A 17,167-nucleotide genomic window follows, 5' to 3' on the forward strand; every position below is an offset into this window, starting at 1 on the left:
GATAAGGATAAGCCAGTGTGAAGGTTCATCTGCAGATGGGTCATTTGCATTGACCTTCCACTACTGAAAGCTCAAGAAACAATGAGGAAGAATGGTCTGAAAACAATGTAAGAGTTTGAAGTACACTGAAATGTTCTTTTGGGGACATGGCATAACGGATGCACAGATCAACTCAGAACAGTTGTGTCTTATACTAGACTTGCACAAGCTCAAGCCAGTCAAGATGCCAGCATGAGTGAGGAAACATCTCTCAAGGCCCCAGCACTAGATGAGGAGCAATTGGCCATGGCTGGTTGTGAAAGGAGGAGATTAATTTATCTGTGGGCTGTGGCTTAGGACAGATTGCTCATGACCCAGAAAGTGTCTTCACACACATTCACAGATGGTCAGCCCTACTTGGACTCAGTGGGCTATTAATAGTAATTTTAAGAGCCAGGCAGTGGTGGCACACAACTTTAATCCCAGCACTCAGGAGGCAGAGACAGGCGGATCTCTGTGAGTTCGAGGCCAGCCTGGTTTACAGAGCAAGTTCCAGGATAGGTGCAAAGCTACACAGAGAAACACTGTCTCAGAAAACAAAAACAAAAGTTAATTTTAGGAGACATTAAGCAAAGAAGAGGAAGAAGAAGAAGAAGAAGAAGAAGGAGGAGGAGGAGGAGGAGGAGGAGGAGGAGGAGGAGGAGGAGGAGTTCCACCAGCACAAGATGGAAGGAGTCAGTGGTGAATGTAGTTTTCAAAGAATAAATAATAAGAATACTTAAAAAAAATTTACGTTCTATGTATTAATTCTAGAAGACATACTAAATTTAACCTTATTTGGCCTATGGAACATTACTGTGGAAACAGCATAAATGTGCAATGTAAACTGAAGTATATACTTACAAATGGCCGCTTAGTTTTTCTAGCACTGTGCTGCTTCTGCTCTTCTGAGGCATGCTCTTGGTCTTCCATGACAGATGCTGTTAAGAAGCGCACATATTTCACTAAGCAAAGTACAATGAACATTTAGGGGAAAAGCTGTCCATTGCTATAATGAAGGCACATTAGGGATGATAAAATATTTATTTTCGTTTTCCCAAGCAATAGTTTGAATTAATTATAAACTGCAGTGGAAATATTTAAATTTTCTTCTCTGCTTAATAAAGGATCTCTCTCCAAAACATGTGTCTGGGTGTGGTTTTTCTCTGAACAGAGGTTTAGGAAGCAGCCCCCACTGAATGGGAGTTCCCTTCACTTATATATTCAGATTGATCTCATATATTTCTGAAGATAAAGCAAATGAAATATGGACACCTGAGAGGTGGGAGCAAGGACTCTGTCTGACAAACAAAATCTTATCTGTTGCTCAGATTTGATAATGTGTGTGTTATTACCATTCTACTAATCCTTTTGCTTCCTATATGTGTAGTTGTCTGTCTATTACAGATAGTGTTCTGTTCTATACACAATCATTCTCTAGAACAAATATATTTTAAAATGTAGTACTTACTTCTCTCCTGATGCATTATTACATTTTTTTCTGCATCATTGTCCATTTTGGATGAGTTGGGACCTGTTGTAGAAGATTCCTGTGGTCCATTAGGGTCAGACACACTCTATCAAAAGACGTATTGGTAACATATGTTAGAAAGGTCTTATTTGATTTCTAAGAACATACTTGAATTCCTAATTTTATGACACGTGTACTTGAAATTCTATGTAGTGTATATTGAAGACAAAGGCATTTTAATAGCAAATCTATTGCGCACAGTAAAGTTTAAATCTATCCTTCATTTTTCATGGCACTTCACTATGTAAGAGGTACAAAGAAAAAAGGAAACACATTCAGAGGATTTGACCTGATGCACAATATTAACAAAACAAAAGCAACTACTTTTATATAAGAACTGTTAATGCTATTTATATTCCCAAATGAATTTGGAGATATTTATAAAATAAAGAATTGCCTACCCTATTATCAGGAAAATTTCTTTGGACAGTGTGGTACTTTGAATGCAAATGGGCCCCATAAGCTTATAGGAAGTGTCACTATCAGAAGGTTTGGCCTTGTTGGAGGTGGTGTGACCTTGTTGGGGGAAGTTTGTCTCTGTGGGGGCCATTTGAGGTCTCCTGTGCTCAAGTTACACCCAGAGTAGACACAGGCTCTTTTACTGCTTGCTGATCAGGATGAGAACTCTCAGCTCCTTATCCAGGACCATGTCTGCCTGCATGCTGCCATGTCCCACCATGATGATGGTGGACAAAACCTGTGAAACAGGAATCCATCCCAATGAAATGTTTCCCTAATAGGAGTAGCCATGGTCATGGTATCTCTTCCCAGCAATAGAAACCATAACTAATGCAAACAGTATTGATTTCTATTCTCCTATTTCTCTCCCTTTAATTTTGTTCTCCTGATTTATTGCTCCAGCTAATAGATTGAGCACAACATTGAAAAGGATTCAAGATGATAGACAAACCTGTCTCTTATCACCTCAATGCACTCATGTTTTCTTCCATTGAGGATGATGTTGGCTCTGAGTTTCTCCTTATATAATTGTTATTGTGTTGAGGTATTGTCCTTCTTGTCTTACACTCTCTGGACTGTTATCATGATGGTATATTGGATTTTGGCAAGGGCCTTATCTACATGTATTGAGAAGTTTAGGTGACTTTTTGTCTAAGTCTGTTTCTGTGCTTTGTTAAATCTGTTGACTTGTGTATTTCAAACCATCTCTGCATCTCTGAGATAAAAACAACTTGTTCATGGTGGATCATTGTACCTAGAGTTTTTCTGCCTGGCCCACAGTCAGGACAAATCTCTCTCACCTGCCAGTCATACAGATGCTAAGACCCAACCAAGTAAACACAGAGACTTATGTTGCTTACAAACTGTATGGCCATACCAGGCTTCTTGCTAACTGTCTTAGAGCTTAAATTAATCCATTTCTATAAATCTATACCTTGCCACATGGCTCATGGCTTACCGGCATCTTCACATGCTGTTTGTCATCGTGGCGGCTGGCAGTGTCTCTGACTCAGCCTTACCAACCAATCAGAGCAACACATTTGCCATACAGAACATCCCATAGCACTTCCCCTTTTCTTTCTTTTTTTTTTTCAAAAAGGGAGGTTTTAACCTTAACAAAATAAAATTACATATATTTTGGGAATTTGGGTGTAGCTTCTCTTACTACTTCCTGCTGGAGGGGGCACTGTATCTTACGGGGACACAAAGAAAATTTTAGGATTATGGAATAGCCCATGAGGGTGTATCATCTGAGCCAGTTGCCTTCAAACCATTCTGGATGTTGGATCATTTGGGCCATGGTGTCATCGGAGACCTTTCAGGGGGTCTTGGCTGGTCAAACCTGATATATCTTAATCTGAAACAAATCCATAGCCTCTGGCTTTCTGTGGGAACAAAAGCAGAGCCTCCTTTCCAAAGCAACACATCCTTACATCCAAATTTTGAAGTCAAGGTATCTTTAAAATATACATATTGGTTTAACTCAACATCTTTTACAATCAAATGTTTTTCTGCAGTTAAAAATCCCAAAGACAACACAATCCAGATTCTCTGTGTAATATTCATCTTTACGTGGCTTATTTTTTATATTAATTTTATTGTCTCTTTAAAGACTTTATTTTTTAAAACTATGTATTTGTTTCTATAACTGTATATATCACCTTTTTTGTCTCTTTCAAGCCTAAGTATATTTTACACACATTGTAAACTATTACATCTGAATCTGTCTTATTGTGAATCTATTGCTTTAAACTGCAGCATTTGTAAGACTGAAACGGTGCTAAATGGCTGCTGGCTCTGCCCACCTCAGTTTCCCAACATGGTGGTGGTACATTTACCGCCAGCTCTGGGAGCTATCGTGGTTCTATACTTTCATCCAAGCAGCGTGTAGCCCAGAAACCTCTTTTTTTGTTTTGTACTAGCAAAGGCTAAATCCACCATGCAGCTTAGTGTGCCACTTGCAGAGGCCTCATTCCTGCCATACTGCAGGTCGAGTGCGCATGTCAGGAACCCACAAGTAGCTCAAACGGGCAGGTGCTGCTCATTTAAGAGAGACTATTAGGAAGCTATTTTTAGCTCCGTTTTAGAATCTTTTCTCAGGTTTTAGGTGGAAACTCTTGCCAACTTGTTGGGCGCCATTTGTAGCTAGAGTTTTCCTGCCTGGCCCACAGTCAGGACAAATCTGTCTCACCTGCCAGTCCCACTGCCGCTCAGACCCAACCAAGTAAACACAGAGACTTATATTGCTTACAAACTGTATGGCCATACCAGGCTTCTTGCTAACTGTTCTTACAGCTTAAATTAATCCATTTCTATAAATCTATACCTTGCCACGTGGCTCATGGCTTACTGGCATCTTCACATGCTGTTTGTCATCGTGGCGGCTGGCAGTGTCTCTGACTCAGCCTTCCACTTCCCAGCTTTATTCTCCTCCTTGTCCTGCCTATACTTCCTCCTGCCTGACTACTGGCCAATCAGTGTTTTATTTAGCAACCAATCAGAGCAACACATTTGCCATGCAGAACATCCCACAGCAGATCATCATTTTGGTGTGTGTCTATTTTAGCTTTGAAAGTTATTTTATTGAGTATTTTTCAATCTCTATTCAAAGGCTCTTGTAAATTCTGTTGGTTGCTCTCCTGATCTGTAATATCCAGGGCTTAATATCACAGCATATAGTAAATATTCACTACATGTGAATTACAACTTTTTGGTTTTATTTTAAATTTATTTATTTATTTCACATCCCAACCACAGCTTTCCACCCCACCTCTACTTCCTGTGTCTCTCCCTACACTGTCCCCCATGCACTACTCAGTTTCTATTCATAAAAAGGCAGGCTTCCCATGAATATCAACAAAACATGGCATCACAAGTTCCAGTAAGACTAAGCACAAATGCTTGCTTTAAGGCTGGGCAAGGGACCCAAGTATGAAGAATAGATCCCTAAAGCCAGCAAAACAATTAGAGAAAAGTTCTGATTTCACTTTTAAGAGTACTACAAGAAGGAAGATCTACCCAACTGCCACTTATATGCAGAGGGCCTAGGTCAGTCCATGAAGGCACTCTGGATGTCATTTCAGTCTCAATGAGCTCCTATGAGGCCAGGTTAGTGGATTCTGTGGGTTTTCATGTGATGTCCTTGACCCCTCTGACTCCTATAATTCTTCCTCCCATTATTCAGCAGGATTCCCCCAGGCTAGGCCTAAATTTTGGTTGCAGGTCTCTGTATCTGTTTCCTTCAGGTGTTGGGTGAAGCCTGTCTGATGACAATTGAGCTAGGGCACAATCAAGTTTGTATTCTGGTTCTGGGTACCTCACTCAAGATGATTTTTTCCAGTTCCACACATTTGCCTGCAAATTTCTTTCCTTTTTCTTTTTTTGGTTTGATTTTGGTTTTTGTTTGTTTTCGATTCTTTTATTTTTGTTTGTTTGTTTGTTTTACATCCTAACCACAGTTTCTGCTCTCTCTTCACCTGCCTTTCAGTCCCTCACCTCCATTCACTTTCTGTTCCCACCCCCCATCAACTCCTCCTCTCTTTTGTTTAAGAAAGGGCAAATTTTCCATGAGTATCAACAAAGCATTGCATATCAACATGACATGCCAGTTTAATGATGTCAGTTTTTTAACAGATGAGTAATACTCCATTATGTAAATGTACCACATTTTCTATATCTTTTCTTGTGTTGTTGGACATCTAGCTTGTATTGAGGTCTGGTCTGTTATGAAAAAATAACTCTGATCACAGTTGTGTAAGAGTCCTTGTGGTATGATTAAGTGTGCCTTGGAATATACCCAAGATTGTTATAGTTGCGTCTGGAGGTAGATAGATTCTCAATTTTTTGAGAAATCTCCATAGTGATGTCCAAAGTGGTTGTACAAGTTTCCACTTCCACCACCAAGAGAGAAGTGTTCCTATTGCTCCACATCCTTTCCATCACGAGCTGTCACTTTGGTTTTAGGTCTTAGCCATCTTGATAGGTGTAAGATGGACTCTATTGTAACTGTTTCTTGGCCATTTGAGATTCTTCTACAGAGAATTCTCTGATTAGATCTGTGTCCTGTTTTTAATTGAGTTATTTGGTTTATTGATGTGTAATTTCCTGAGTGTTTGTTTATATATTTTGGAACTATTTTCTCTTTTAGAAGTGAGGTTGGTGAAGATCTTATCTCATTCTGTAGGCTGTCATTTTTTTTACCATTGATGGTGCCCTTTGCCTTAGAAAAGATTTTCAGTTTCTTGAGGCTCCATTTGTTAATTATTGACCTTTGTGTCTGCTCTACTGGTATTCTATTCAAAAAGTTGTCTCATGTGCCAATGGATTCAAGATTATTTCCCAATTTCTCTTTTATCAGGTTCAGTGTAACTAGATTTATGTTGAGGTCTTTGATCCACCTGGACTTGAGTTTTGTGCAGGATGATACATAGGAATCTATTTGCATTCTTCTACATGTCAACATTCAGTTATAGCAGCACCATTTGTTGAAGATGCTTTCTTTTTTCCATTGTATTATTTTGGCTTCTTGGTTGAAATTCAATATCCATACATTTATGGATTTACCACTGAGTCTTTGAGTCCATTCCAATCAAATACTGGAGCTAAAAGACATTATGACTCACATGGACCCAACAGATCTCCTGAGACCATTTCATCCAAACACAAATGAAGACATTTCTCAGCACCTCATGGAACACTCTCCAAATTGACAACATATTCAGTCACAAAGCAAGTTTTGTCAGATACAAATAAATTGAAACACACTCCCTGCATCCTATCAAACCACATGGATTAAAGTTGAATTTCAACAACAACAGAAACAAGAGAAAGTCTAAAAATTCATGGAAACAGAACAACTCTCCAGTGAATTACCACTGGGTCAAGGCAGAGATAAGAAAGAAATTAAAGACTTCCTCAAATTCAATAAAAGTTAATGCACAACATATTCACATGTATGGAACACATTGCACGGGTTGTTAAAAGGAAAGTTCATAGCACCAACTGCCTTCATAATGAATTTTGAGAGATCTCATTTTAGAGACTTAAGAGAACACCTGAAAGCTCTGCAACAAGCACACCAAGAGGAGTAGACTGCAGGAAATAACTGAACTGGGGGCACAAACCAATAAAATAGGAAGAACTTATCTAATGAATTCAATTTAGAGGATAGCACTTTCACACCATCCATTACAGAAACAGACTCAAGGACAAATAGCACATGATTATGTCATTAGATACAGAAAGGGTCTTTGACAATATTGATTGTCACTTTATGATAAAAATCTCAGAGAGTCTAAGAATGAAAAGGACATATTTCTGCATAATAAAGCCGATAAAAAGCAAACACACAACTAACGTATTGTTAACACTCAAATCATTCCTTCTAAAATCAGGAACCTGACAAGGATGACCACGCTTCCTCCTTCTGTTCAATATAGTACTAGAAGTCTTAACTAGAAGAGTAAGACAAGACAAGATACATGAAAGAAACCAAGAGGTGAAAATATTTTCATTTGTAATAATATGATTCTATAAAAAAAACATATTTTGCCCAGAAAACTCCAATGGCTGATAAATACATTTAGCAAAGTAACAGGTTTTAATCTGAGCCTCCAAATCAGTAGCCTACCTAAAAATACTGCACATACTGAGAATAAAATCAAGAAAACCATGCTATTCCAAATAATCTCAAAGTGTAATGAATTAGGATAAATGTCACCAAAAAGTGAAACTTCAACAATGAAAGCAGTAAGAAAGTGAAAATAAGAAACTGAAGATATTTCGATAACTTGCAAAGACCTTCTGTGATCATTATTGTAGGGTTAATATTGTGAAACTGGTCATCCTAATAAAAGCGATATATGAATACCACATGGTCCACATAAAATTTCCAGTTCAATGTTCATAGAAAATGAAAAAGAAATTTTAAATCCCAAATGGAAACCCAAAAGACCAAGAATAGCTGAAACAATTTTGAACCATGAAACAAAAACAAAGCAAACTAAAAAGAACAAAAACAAAAACTTATGGAAGCATCACCATTCCAGATTTCAAGTTACGATAACCAATTGAAGTAATAAATAGAGTATGGCAGTGGTCCCCAAACAAACATTGATTGGTGGTAGAAAACTAATAACCCACATATAAGCCCACAGTCCTGCAGTCTCTTAATTTTTGTAAAAGAGGCCAACGATTCACATTGTAGAAAACAAATGGTGCCAGTCACATTGGACAGATTGGACTATAGGTGGATGAATGAAGTTAGAGCCTTATCTCTCACCCTGCATAAAACTCAGCTTCCAATGATCCAGGTATCTCAACACAAGGCCCAAATGTTACAGATTAATGATTAATTCTTTGGTATAGCTAAATACTTTCTGAGCAGGTCACTGGTACAGACACTATAAACAAGTAATTACCAAAGTAATAAATGGGATCCCATGAAACTAAAAATCTTTTGTGCAGCAAAGGACACCATAAAGTGATTGACAAGGCAGCATGGAAGAATGGTTAAAAATCTTTACACATTGTACACATGAGAGAGGGTATGTAGAATATAAAGAATGCATTGTTACTTCAAAAACCAATCCATGATATTCACATTGAGTCTTGTCTTTACCCTGGTGTGTAAATACATTAAAAATAGAGCAATTACAATTATCAGAAACTTACTTACTATACATCAAAGGAAATATTTAGCAATGTCATGGCATTCTAAGAATACTTTGTAATTAAGAATAGATTAAATGTTTTCATTGTATTACTCGATTATTAATTTTTTGACTGAATAACGTGGTTTAAAATGTAGCATGTGAGTCTATGGCAAAGTCATTGAAGCAAACAATAGGAAATGAGAAATTTAAATTTAAATTTTACGTACAAATTCTTGATTTTCTGCACTCTTATCAAAACTTCTCTCATTTTCCACTTTAAATTCTGTTATTTCTTCTTCTAGTTCTTCTGAAAATATTATATCTTTTACATAAAAAATATGAACAACAATTAGGCAAAATAATACTCTATAAAAATAGAAATAATGTAAAGTTAGGGTTTTATTTTTTATATGTTATTTCAATTAACCACATGGTATAGGTGTATATTTACATCCTCAAGAAAACTTGTAATTGTAGACAAATCAACACTTGGACAGGTACTACATATTGGCCAGTTTTGAGTCATATACATGCTTCATATGATTTGTCAGGAAACTCATAAATGACCTATATGCTTACATCCACATATGAAGGAACTGTGGAAAATAACATTTTCATCCTGTAAACTATCCTTGCCTTGCAAGAGTAACTTAAGTAACTCACTGTTCACTTCCCCAAAATGGTACTTGGTTTACCACACATTTTTCTGTGAACAGGATAACATGCTTTTGCTCTGCACTGAAACTGCTCCTTTTTTTTTTGGTTTTTTGAGACAGGGTTTCTCTGTGTAGCTTTGGAGCCTTTCCTGGAACTCGCTCTGTAGACCAGGCTGGTGTCGAACTCACAGAGATCTGCCTGCCTCTGCCTCCCAAGTGCTGGGATTAAAGGCACCACCGCCTGACAAATTGCTCTTTTATGACTCACTTTATCACATGGAGTCATTTTGTACTGTACATCCTTTTTTTCCCAAGAAAAATGGGTATTGCTGTAGCTACCCTAGCTTAAGATAATGCTTAAACTCTTCTTTTGGATTTCAACTTGAACCCACTTTGTTACGGTTGTATCCGTTTTTCTCCTTGACATGTAGAAACTATATTAAAGGTTATTCTAAGATCGGAAGATCTCATTTGCTTTTGTTTCCTGTTTTCTTTTAATTACTTTGTGTGATTCTGATAGGTTTTGACTTTTAAGTTTTGAAAGTAAGTAAGCCATGGCAGACATGGTTTCTTTACTGATATAAACACAGAGAGATGAGTTTCAGACAATAGAGTACAGAGAAATGAAAAGGTGTAAAAGCAAACAAGATGTGCATATAAGTAATGAGATTTTCAGTGACTGAACTGCCATATGTGAGTGTACCCTAATTTATTGAAATAGATTATAGATATGGTTTGAAAATGCCATTCCTATTCCTTGTAAATCAATTACAATGCTCTGCAGATGGAGGAAGGCAGTGCACTATGAGTTATAAACAACACAAAAATTGATTTTCTTTTCTGAAGAGGTGGTATATTGCTGTTTGTCCAGCCCAGAACAGAATCTCTGAGCTCAACATGTCTCTGCCCTGACCTTTCAGGGAGCTTTACTATAGGTGTGCGTTTTGAGACCTAGGTGTCCAGAAATGATGTTCAAACTTTAGGGAAGTCACATTAGTCTCATGATTGACTTATAGAAGTCACTAATAAACAGGGAATTTGCACACTGGAAAGGTTAAGGTGAGTGAACCTGGGTATTAAACATTGAAGCTGTGCTTACATTTACTAATAATTCATATTGTCCTTGTGAATGTTTTTGAAGCATGTCTGCCACTAGTAAGATGGCATTGCTTATGTCAAACCCTATCATCACCATCATCAAGATATAATGGGCATCAGGAAGTCTGTGTGCATTTGAAATGTATTAAAATAAACTGATCAGAAGAATATGACATACGAAATTTACCTGGTTGAGATTGGTGTGGTAGAGACTCAGGTTTGGAGATTGGACGTGAATAATCCCTCAGCTGAATGGATTTTCAAATGAGATACTTAATTAATGTTTTGGAATTCAATAAATATTAATCATTTAATATAAATTTTAAAAGTCATTTACCTCTGAGTGAGGACATTTTTCAGCCCACACTAAAAGAAAAAGGATAAATTTATTAATCTCCTACACAATGGGAACTACAAAAGTAACTTTATATAGGCTTTGGATGGCAGTGAGTTCTTATTCCCTTCTTCCTAAATAAACACCTATTAGTTTACTGGTTAGGACAACAGCTGACAGAAATGACTGAAACATTCTAAAAGCAATCTATAGATTTAATGTAATTCTCATCAAAACTACAACATAATTAGTCAGAGAAATTGAAAAAAAATAACCACACCAGCATGAAAAAGCCTTTCAGCTCCACATAGAAATAAAAACAAATGAACAAAGAAAAAACCCTGGAGAGAGGTAAAACAAACCCCAATACAAAAAGAGTTGGAGAAACCACCACCCCAGATTTCATGATTTTTACAGGTCTAGAGTAATAAAAACATCTTGGTTTTAGCATCACAGTATATGTGTTGATCAATGAAATCAAACTGAACACCAAACGTAAGTCCACACACCTATGGACACTATTTTTGAAAAAGAAACTAGAAAGACACGCTGGAAAAAAACAGCTTCAATACATGGTGCTCACCAAACTTTATGGCTTCAAGAAGAATGCACAGAGAACTGTATTTCTAACCCTGAATAAAACTCAACTCCAAGTGGATCAAGGATCTCAAAATGAGACCAGAGACCCTGAGTAAGACAGAAGACAAAGTGTGTAATAGGCTTGAACTGACTGGTACAGGAAAAACACTTTCTGAATAGGACACCTGTGGCACAGGCACTAAGACCTACATTTAATAAATGGGACCACATGAAGCTAAAAGCTTCTTTATGGCAAGATATGTATACCAGTTATGGGATTTTAAATAATCACTCCATCATATGATAGTGTTATTGAAATAAATTATAGATATGAATTCTAAACACATTTCCTATTTCTTGTTACTAAATTACAGTGCAGTACAGATGAAGGTAAGATATACATTATAAATTCTAGAACAAAACAAAACTTGATTTTATTTTCTGAAGATGTGGTATACTGCTGGCTGTCCAGTGCAGAACAGAATCTCTGAGTTCACATATGTTTTTGCTTTGCCCTTTCTGGTAACTTTGGGTACAACAGGTGTTCATTCTGAGACCCAGGTATCAAGAAATCATAGACATTGGAGAAATCTCATTAGTCTCACGATTGACTTCTATAAGTAACTAATAAACAGAGAGCTTGCACACTGGAAAGGATAAGGCCTTAGATCATGAGTATTAAATATTAAAGCTGAGCTTATTTTGCAAATTTTTTATATTTCCAATGTAATATATTTTCCAGCTTGTATGCCACTATCAGATGGCATTGCGTATGTCAAAGTCTACCATCACCATCATCAAGATATAATTGGCATCAGGAAGACTGTGTGCTTTTGAAATTTATTAAAATACCTTGATCAGGAGAATGTGACTTACAAAATTTACCTGCTTGAGATTGCTGTGTTTCAGACTTGGGTTTGGAAATTCGATGAGAATAATCCCTCTGCTGAATGGATTTTGAAATGAGATATTTAATCAATATTTTGGACTTCAATCAAGATGTAATTATTCAATATTACTATTAAAAAGCATTTACCTCTGGGTGTGGACATTTTTCAGCCCAAACTGAAAGAGAAAAATGTAGAGTCAGTCTCATGCACAACGAGATCACCAAAACTACCTTTATGTAGGCTTCAGATGGCAGTGAGATTTCATTCCCTTCTTTCATAATAAACTCCTATTATTTTACTGCTTAGGACAAAAACTGACAGAAATATACCGAAACTTAGCAAAGCAACTTAAAGATTCAGTGCAAGAGCCATCAAAATTCTAATATAATTTGTCAGAAAAATTGAAAAAAAGGAAAACCAACCACAACAGCGTCTAAACACCTTTCAGGTTCATATGGAAATCCAAAAAATAAAAATAAAAAAATAAAAAACCAAACAAAAGAATGGAGAGACTCCACCAGCTCAGATTGTCCCCGTTCTCCTAGGCGCAGTTACAGGCCAGCAGGCAACACTCCTGCAGGCAGGTCTGATTCCCACCACCCCATCAGATCCTTTAATCACAAGTCCTACTCTGTCCCTCTAAGCCTACCCACTGCACCAAGACTGCAGCTGCTCCCTGAGACACACACTCTGCTAGCTCCAATTGAACCAAGAGGTGAATCATTGTTCTTCCAGCCAGTCACCCAGCCTCTAGGCCTTAGGCCCAGGGGCACAACCCATGCCCCCATTCCCCCACCCATTGCAGCCCCAATTTCAGGCCAGTTGGAAAGTCTCCTGCAGGCAGAACTAACTACCTCCACTCCACATAAGACTCTGTTATCTACAAGTCCCACTTGCTCTCCCAAATCCACCCATCCCCCAAGACCATAGCTGTTCCCTGAGACACAGACTTGGCTGGCTCCCATTGGACCAAGAGGTGACTTACTGTACTCCCAGCCGGTCACCCTGCTTCAGAGGCACAACCCAAGCCCCCTTACCCCCACCCATTTTAGCCCCAGTTGTAGACCAGCAGGCAAGACTCCTGTGGTGAGGTAACCCAGGCTCAGAAAGACAAACATGATATGTAATCACTCATCAGTGGATACCAGATGTAAAGAAAAAAAATAATCAGACTACAACCCACAGCTCCAAAGAAGCTAGGAAACGAGGAGCCTAAGAGGGACACATGGATTGCCATGGGAAGGAGAAACAGAGGAGATCTCCATGAGTAAAGTGGGGATGGGGAGCAATAAAGGGGATGGGATAGAGGAAGAGAACATGAGGGGATGATGGGATGGCTGAGCTGGGAGAGGGACAGAGTGGGAGAGCAATGAAAGAGATATCTTGATAGAGGGAGACATTATGGGGTAAGGGAGAAACCTGGTGCTAGGGAAATTTCTAGGAATCCACAAGGATGACCCCAGATTAGAAGACTGGCAATAGTGGATAGGGTGCCTGAACTGGCCTACCCTGGTATTCAGATTGGTGAATTCCCTAACTGTCATCATAGAGCCTTCATCCAGTAATTGATGGAAGCAGATGCAGAGATCCACAACCAAGCACCAGGCTGAACTCTGGGAGTCCAGTAGAGAAGAGGGAAGAGGATTCTATGAGCAAGGGGGGCGGGGTCAAGATTTGTAGGGAAATCTACAGAGACAACTAAACCATGTTTGTAGGAACTCAGGAACTTTAGACCAACAGCTGTGGAACCAGCATGAGACTGGACTAGGCCCTCTGCATATGGGAGACAGTTGTGTAGCTTGGTCTGTTTGAAGGCCCCCTGGTAATGGGATCAGGATCTATACCTGGTGCATGTGCTGGCAATCTGGAGCCCATTACCTATAGTGGGATGCCTAGCTCAGCCTTGTTGCAGTGTGGAGGTGCTTGATCCTGCCTCAACTGAATGTACCAGGATTTGCTGACTCCCCATGGGAGACCTAACACTTTTTTGGAGGAGGGGCTGGGGGTATACTGGAGGGGAGTCGGAAGAGGGATGAGAGGGGGATCTGTGGTTGGTATGTAAAATAAAATTTTAAATAAAAAAAGAACAAAATAATGAAAGACAACACTGAATAGAGATAAAAGGATACTTAATATGAAAAGAGGATGGAGAAACCACTATCTTAGAGTTCATGTTTTGTTACAGAGGTAGACTAATAAAAACAGCATGGTTCTAGCATCACAATAGACATGTTGATCAGTGAAATCAAACTAAACACCAAATGGAGGTCCACACACCAATGGACACATGATTTTTCATATAGAAACCGGAAATATACACTGGGTAAAAAACATCTTCCACACATGGTAATGAACTAATCTTGATTGCTGCATGGAGAAAACTGCACAGAGATCTGTATTTACTACCCTAAATAAAAACTTAATTCCAAATGAATCAAGGATCTCTAAATAAGACCAGAGACACTGAATATAACAGAAGAGAAAGTGTGTAATAGGCTTGAATTCATTGGTACAGGAAAAGACTTTTTGAATAGGACACCTGTAGCACAGGCACTAAGACCCACACTTAATAAATGGGACCACATGAAGCTGAAAGTTTCCTATGGCAAGATATCTATGTAAGCTTTGGGATTGTCAATGACTGCTCCACTATATGATAGTGTATGCTGTGTTATTGAAATAGACTGTAGATAAGAATTCTAAATGCATTTCATATTCCTTGTAATTAAATTACAATGCACTATGAGTGAAGTGAAGCAGTGTACTATGAGTTCTAGAGCAACACAAAAATTGATTTTCTTTCCTGAAGATATTGTACATTGCTGTTTGTCCAGTCCAGATCAGAATCTCTGAGCTCAAATAAGTTTCTGCCTTGTCCTTACAGATAGCTATGTGTGTAGGTGTGCATTCTGAGATCCATCAAGAAATTATGGTCACACACTGGGGCAGTCTCATTAGTCTCATGATTGACTTCTACAAGTCACTAATAAACAGAGATTGCACACTGGAAATGATAAGGCAGTCCAACATGAATATTAAACATTGAAGCTGAGCTGACATTTCTAAATGTTTTATGTTGTCAATGTAATAATTTTGAAGCATGTATGCCACTAGTGAGTTGGCATTGCTTATGACAAAACCTTCCAACATTATAGTCAAGATATAATTGGCATCAGGAAGACTGTGTGTATTTGAAATGTATTAGAATAAATTGATCAGGAGAAAGTGACTTACAAAATTTACCTGTTTGAGACTGCTGTGTTTCAGGCTTGGATCTGGAGACTAAATGACAATCATCCCTCAGCTATTTTGAAAAGAGACATTTAATCAATATTTTGGATTTCAACAATATATAAATATTCAATATAAATATTAAAAGGCATTTACCTCTGGATGTGGACATTTTTCAGCCCAAACTGAAAGAAAAAGAAAGTATAGTCAATCTTATGCACAATAAGAATTCCAAACCTACCTTTATGAAGGCTTCAGAGGGCAATGAGTTCTATTCCCTTCTTTCAAAATAACCATCTATTATTTTATTGGTTAGGAAAGCAGCTGACAAGAAATATATTGAAATATATCAAAAGAAATCTATAGATTCAATTTAATTCCCATCAAAATTCAGAGAAATTTAAAAAACAACCACAACAGCATCAAAAAGCCTTTCAGGTTCATATGGAAATACAAAAAAATCTTGGATAGATTTAAGAAGATTCTCAATACTAAAATACGCTGGAGAAATCACTATCCCAGATTGCATGTTTTGTTACAGAACTAGAGTAATAAAAACATCATGACTCTATCATCAAAATAGACATGTTGATCAATGAAATCAAATTAATGTCAAAACACCTATGAATACATGATTTTTCATAAAGAAACTAGAAATACACACTGGATAAAAAAATAGCCTCCATACATGGAGATTACCAAACTTCATGGATACATGAAGGAGAATACACATACAAAACTCAACTCCAAGTGGATCATGAATCTCAAAATAAGACTAGATACCCTGAATATGACAGAAGAAAAAGTTTTTAACAGGCTTGAACTCACTGGTACAGGAAAGACTTCTGAACAGAACACCTGCAATACAGCACTAAGACCCAAATTTAGTAAATGGGACCACATGAAACCGAAAGCTTCTTTATGGCAAAGGACACCATCATCAGGCTACATAATAGGAAAAGAACTTAATCATTCAAACCTCTAATGTACAGTTAGTATCTAAAATACATAAAGAAGAAAAATTGGACTCCCAGGAAACAACTAACCCAATGATAATGGTGTTCGGGAATACAAAGACAATTTTTAAAAGATAAAACACAAACTGCTGACAAACTTTTAAAGAAATGCTCATCATCTTTCTTTATCAGGAGAATGCAAACCAAAAGTACTTTGAGATTTCATTTTTCTCCTGTCCAAAGGGCAAAGTTCAATTAAGCAAATGACAACTCATGCTTGTGAGGATATGACGAAAATGGAACACTTGCTCATTACTGATGAGAATGTAAACTTTTACAGCCATTAAGGAAATGACTCTGGCATTTTCTCAGGAAGCTGGCTACTAATCCTTCTCTAAAGCCACCTATACATCTATCTGGCATATACCCAAAGGACTCTATATCCTACTACAATAAATACCTGCTCATACATGCTCATTATTGACTATTTACAATAGCCAGATTTAGGGAACAGTTTAGATGTCCTTTAACTGGCAAATATATAATGAAAATATGGTGAACTTACACGATGGGGTGTTTTGCTTCTATCAAAAAAAAGGAAATTTACATATAAGTGTAGGAAGCTAGAAAAAAATCATCACCAATGAGGAGACCCAGATCCAAAAGTCAAATACTGTATAATTTCCCTTATATGTGAGTGTTAGCATTTAAGTCTTCAACATTTGTGCTAAAATCCATAGACTCTGCATCAAGTAAGGGACT

At 37.6% G+C, this 17,167-nt stretch overlaps 1 protein-coding gene across 1 annotated transcript in view; it reads right to left on the reverse strand.

The window, feature by feature from the left end:
• Positions 1–816: 816 nt before the first annotated feature.
• Positions 817–17,167, reverse strand: part of LOC131902133 (POTE ankyrin domain family member A-like) — a 44,871-nt gene continuing 28,520 nt past the window's right edge. Inside the window, exons 12-20 of the mRNA XM_059253163.1 lie at positions 15,606–15,634; positions 15,462–15,522; positions 12,365–12,393; positions 12,214–12,274; positions 10,753–10,781; positions 10,603–10,663; positions 8,889–8,983; positions 1,490–1,595; positions 817–959 (exon numbers count right to left, since the gene is read on the reverse strand). Of these exons, the coding sequence (XP_059109146.1) occupies positions 832–959; positions 1,490–1,595; positions 8,889–8,983; positions 10,603–10,663; positions 10,753–10,781; positions 12,214–12,274; positions 12,365–12,393; positions 15,462–15,522; positions 15,606–15,634 (599 nt within the window). The 3' untranslated portion in view covers positions 817–831. The remainder of the gene's footprint in view (positions 960–1,489; positions 1,596–8,888; positions 8,984–10,602; positions 10,664–10,752; positions 10,782–12,213; positions 12,275–12,364; positions 12,394–15,461; positions 15,523–15,605; positions 15,635–17,167) is intronic.

This window comes from Peromyscus eremicus, unplaced genomic scaffold, assembly GCF_949786415.1.
Source record: "Peromyscus eremicus unplaced genomic scaffold, PerEre_H2_v1 PerEre#2#unplaced_2716, whole genome shotgun sequence".
Classification (NCBI taxonomy): Eukaryota; Metazoa; Chordata; class Mammalia; order Rodentia; family Cricetidae; genus Peromyscus; species Peromyscus eremicus.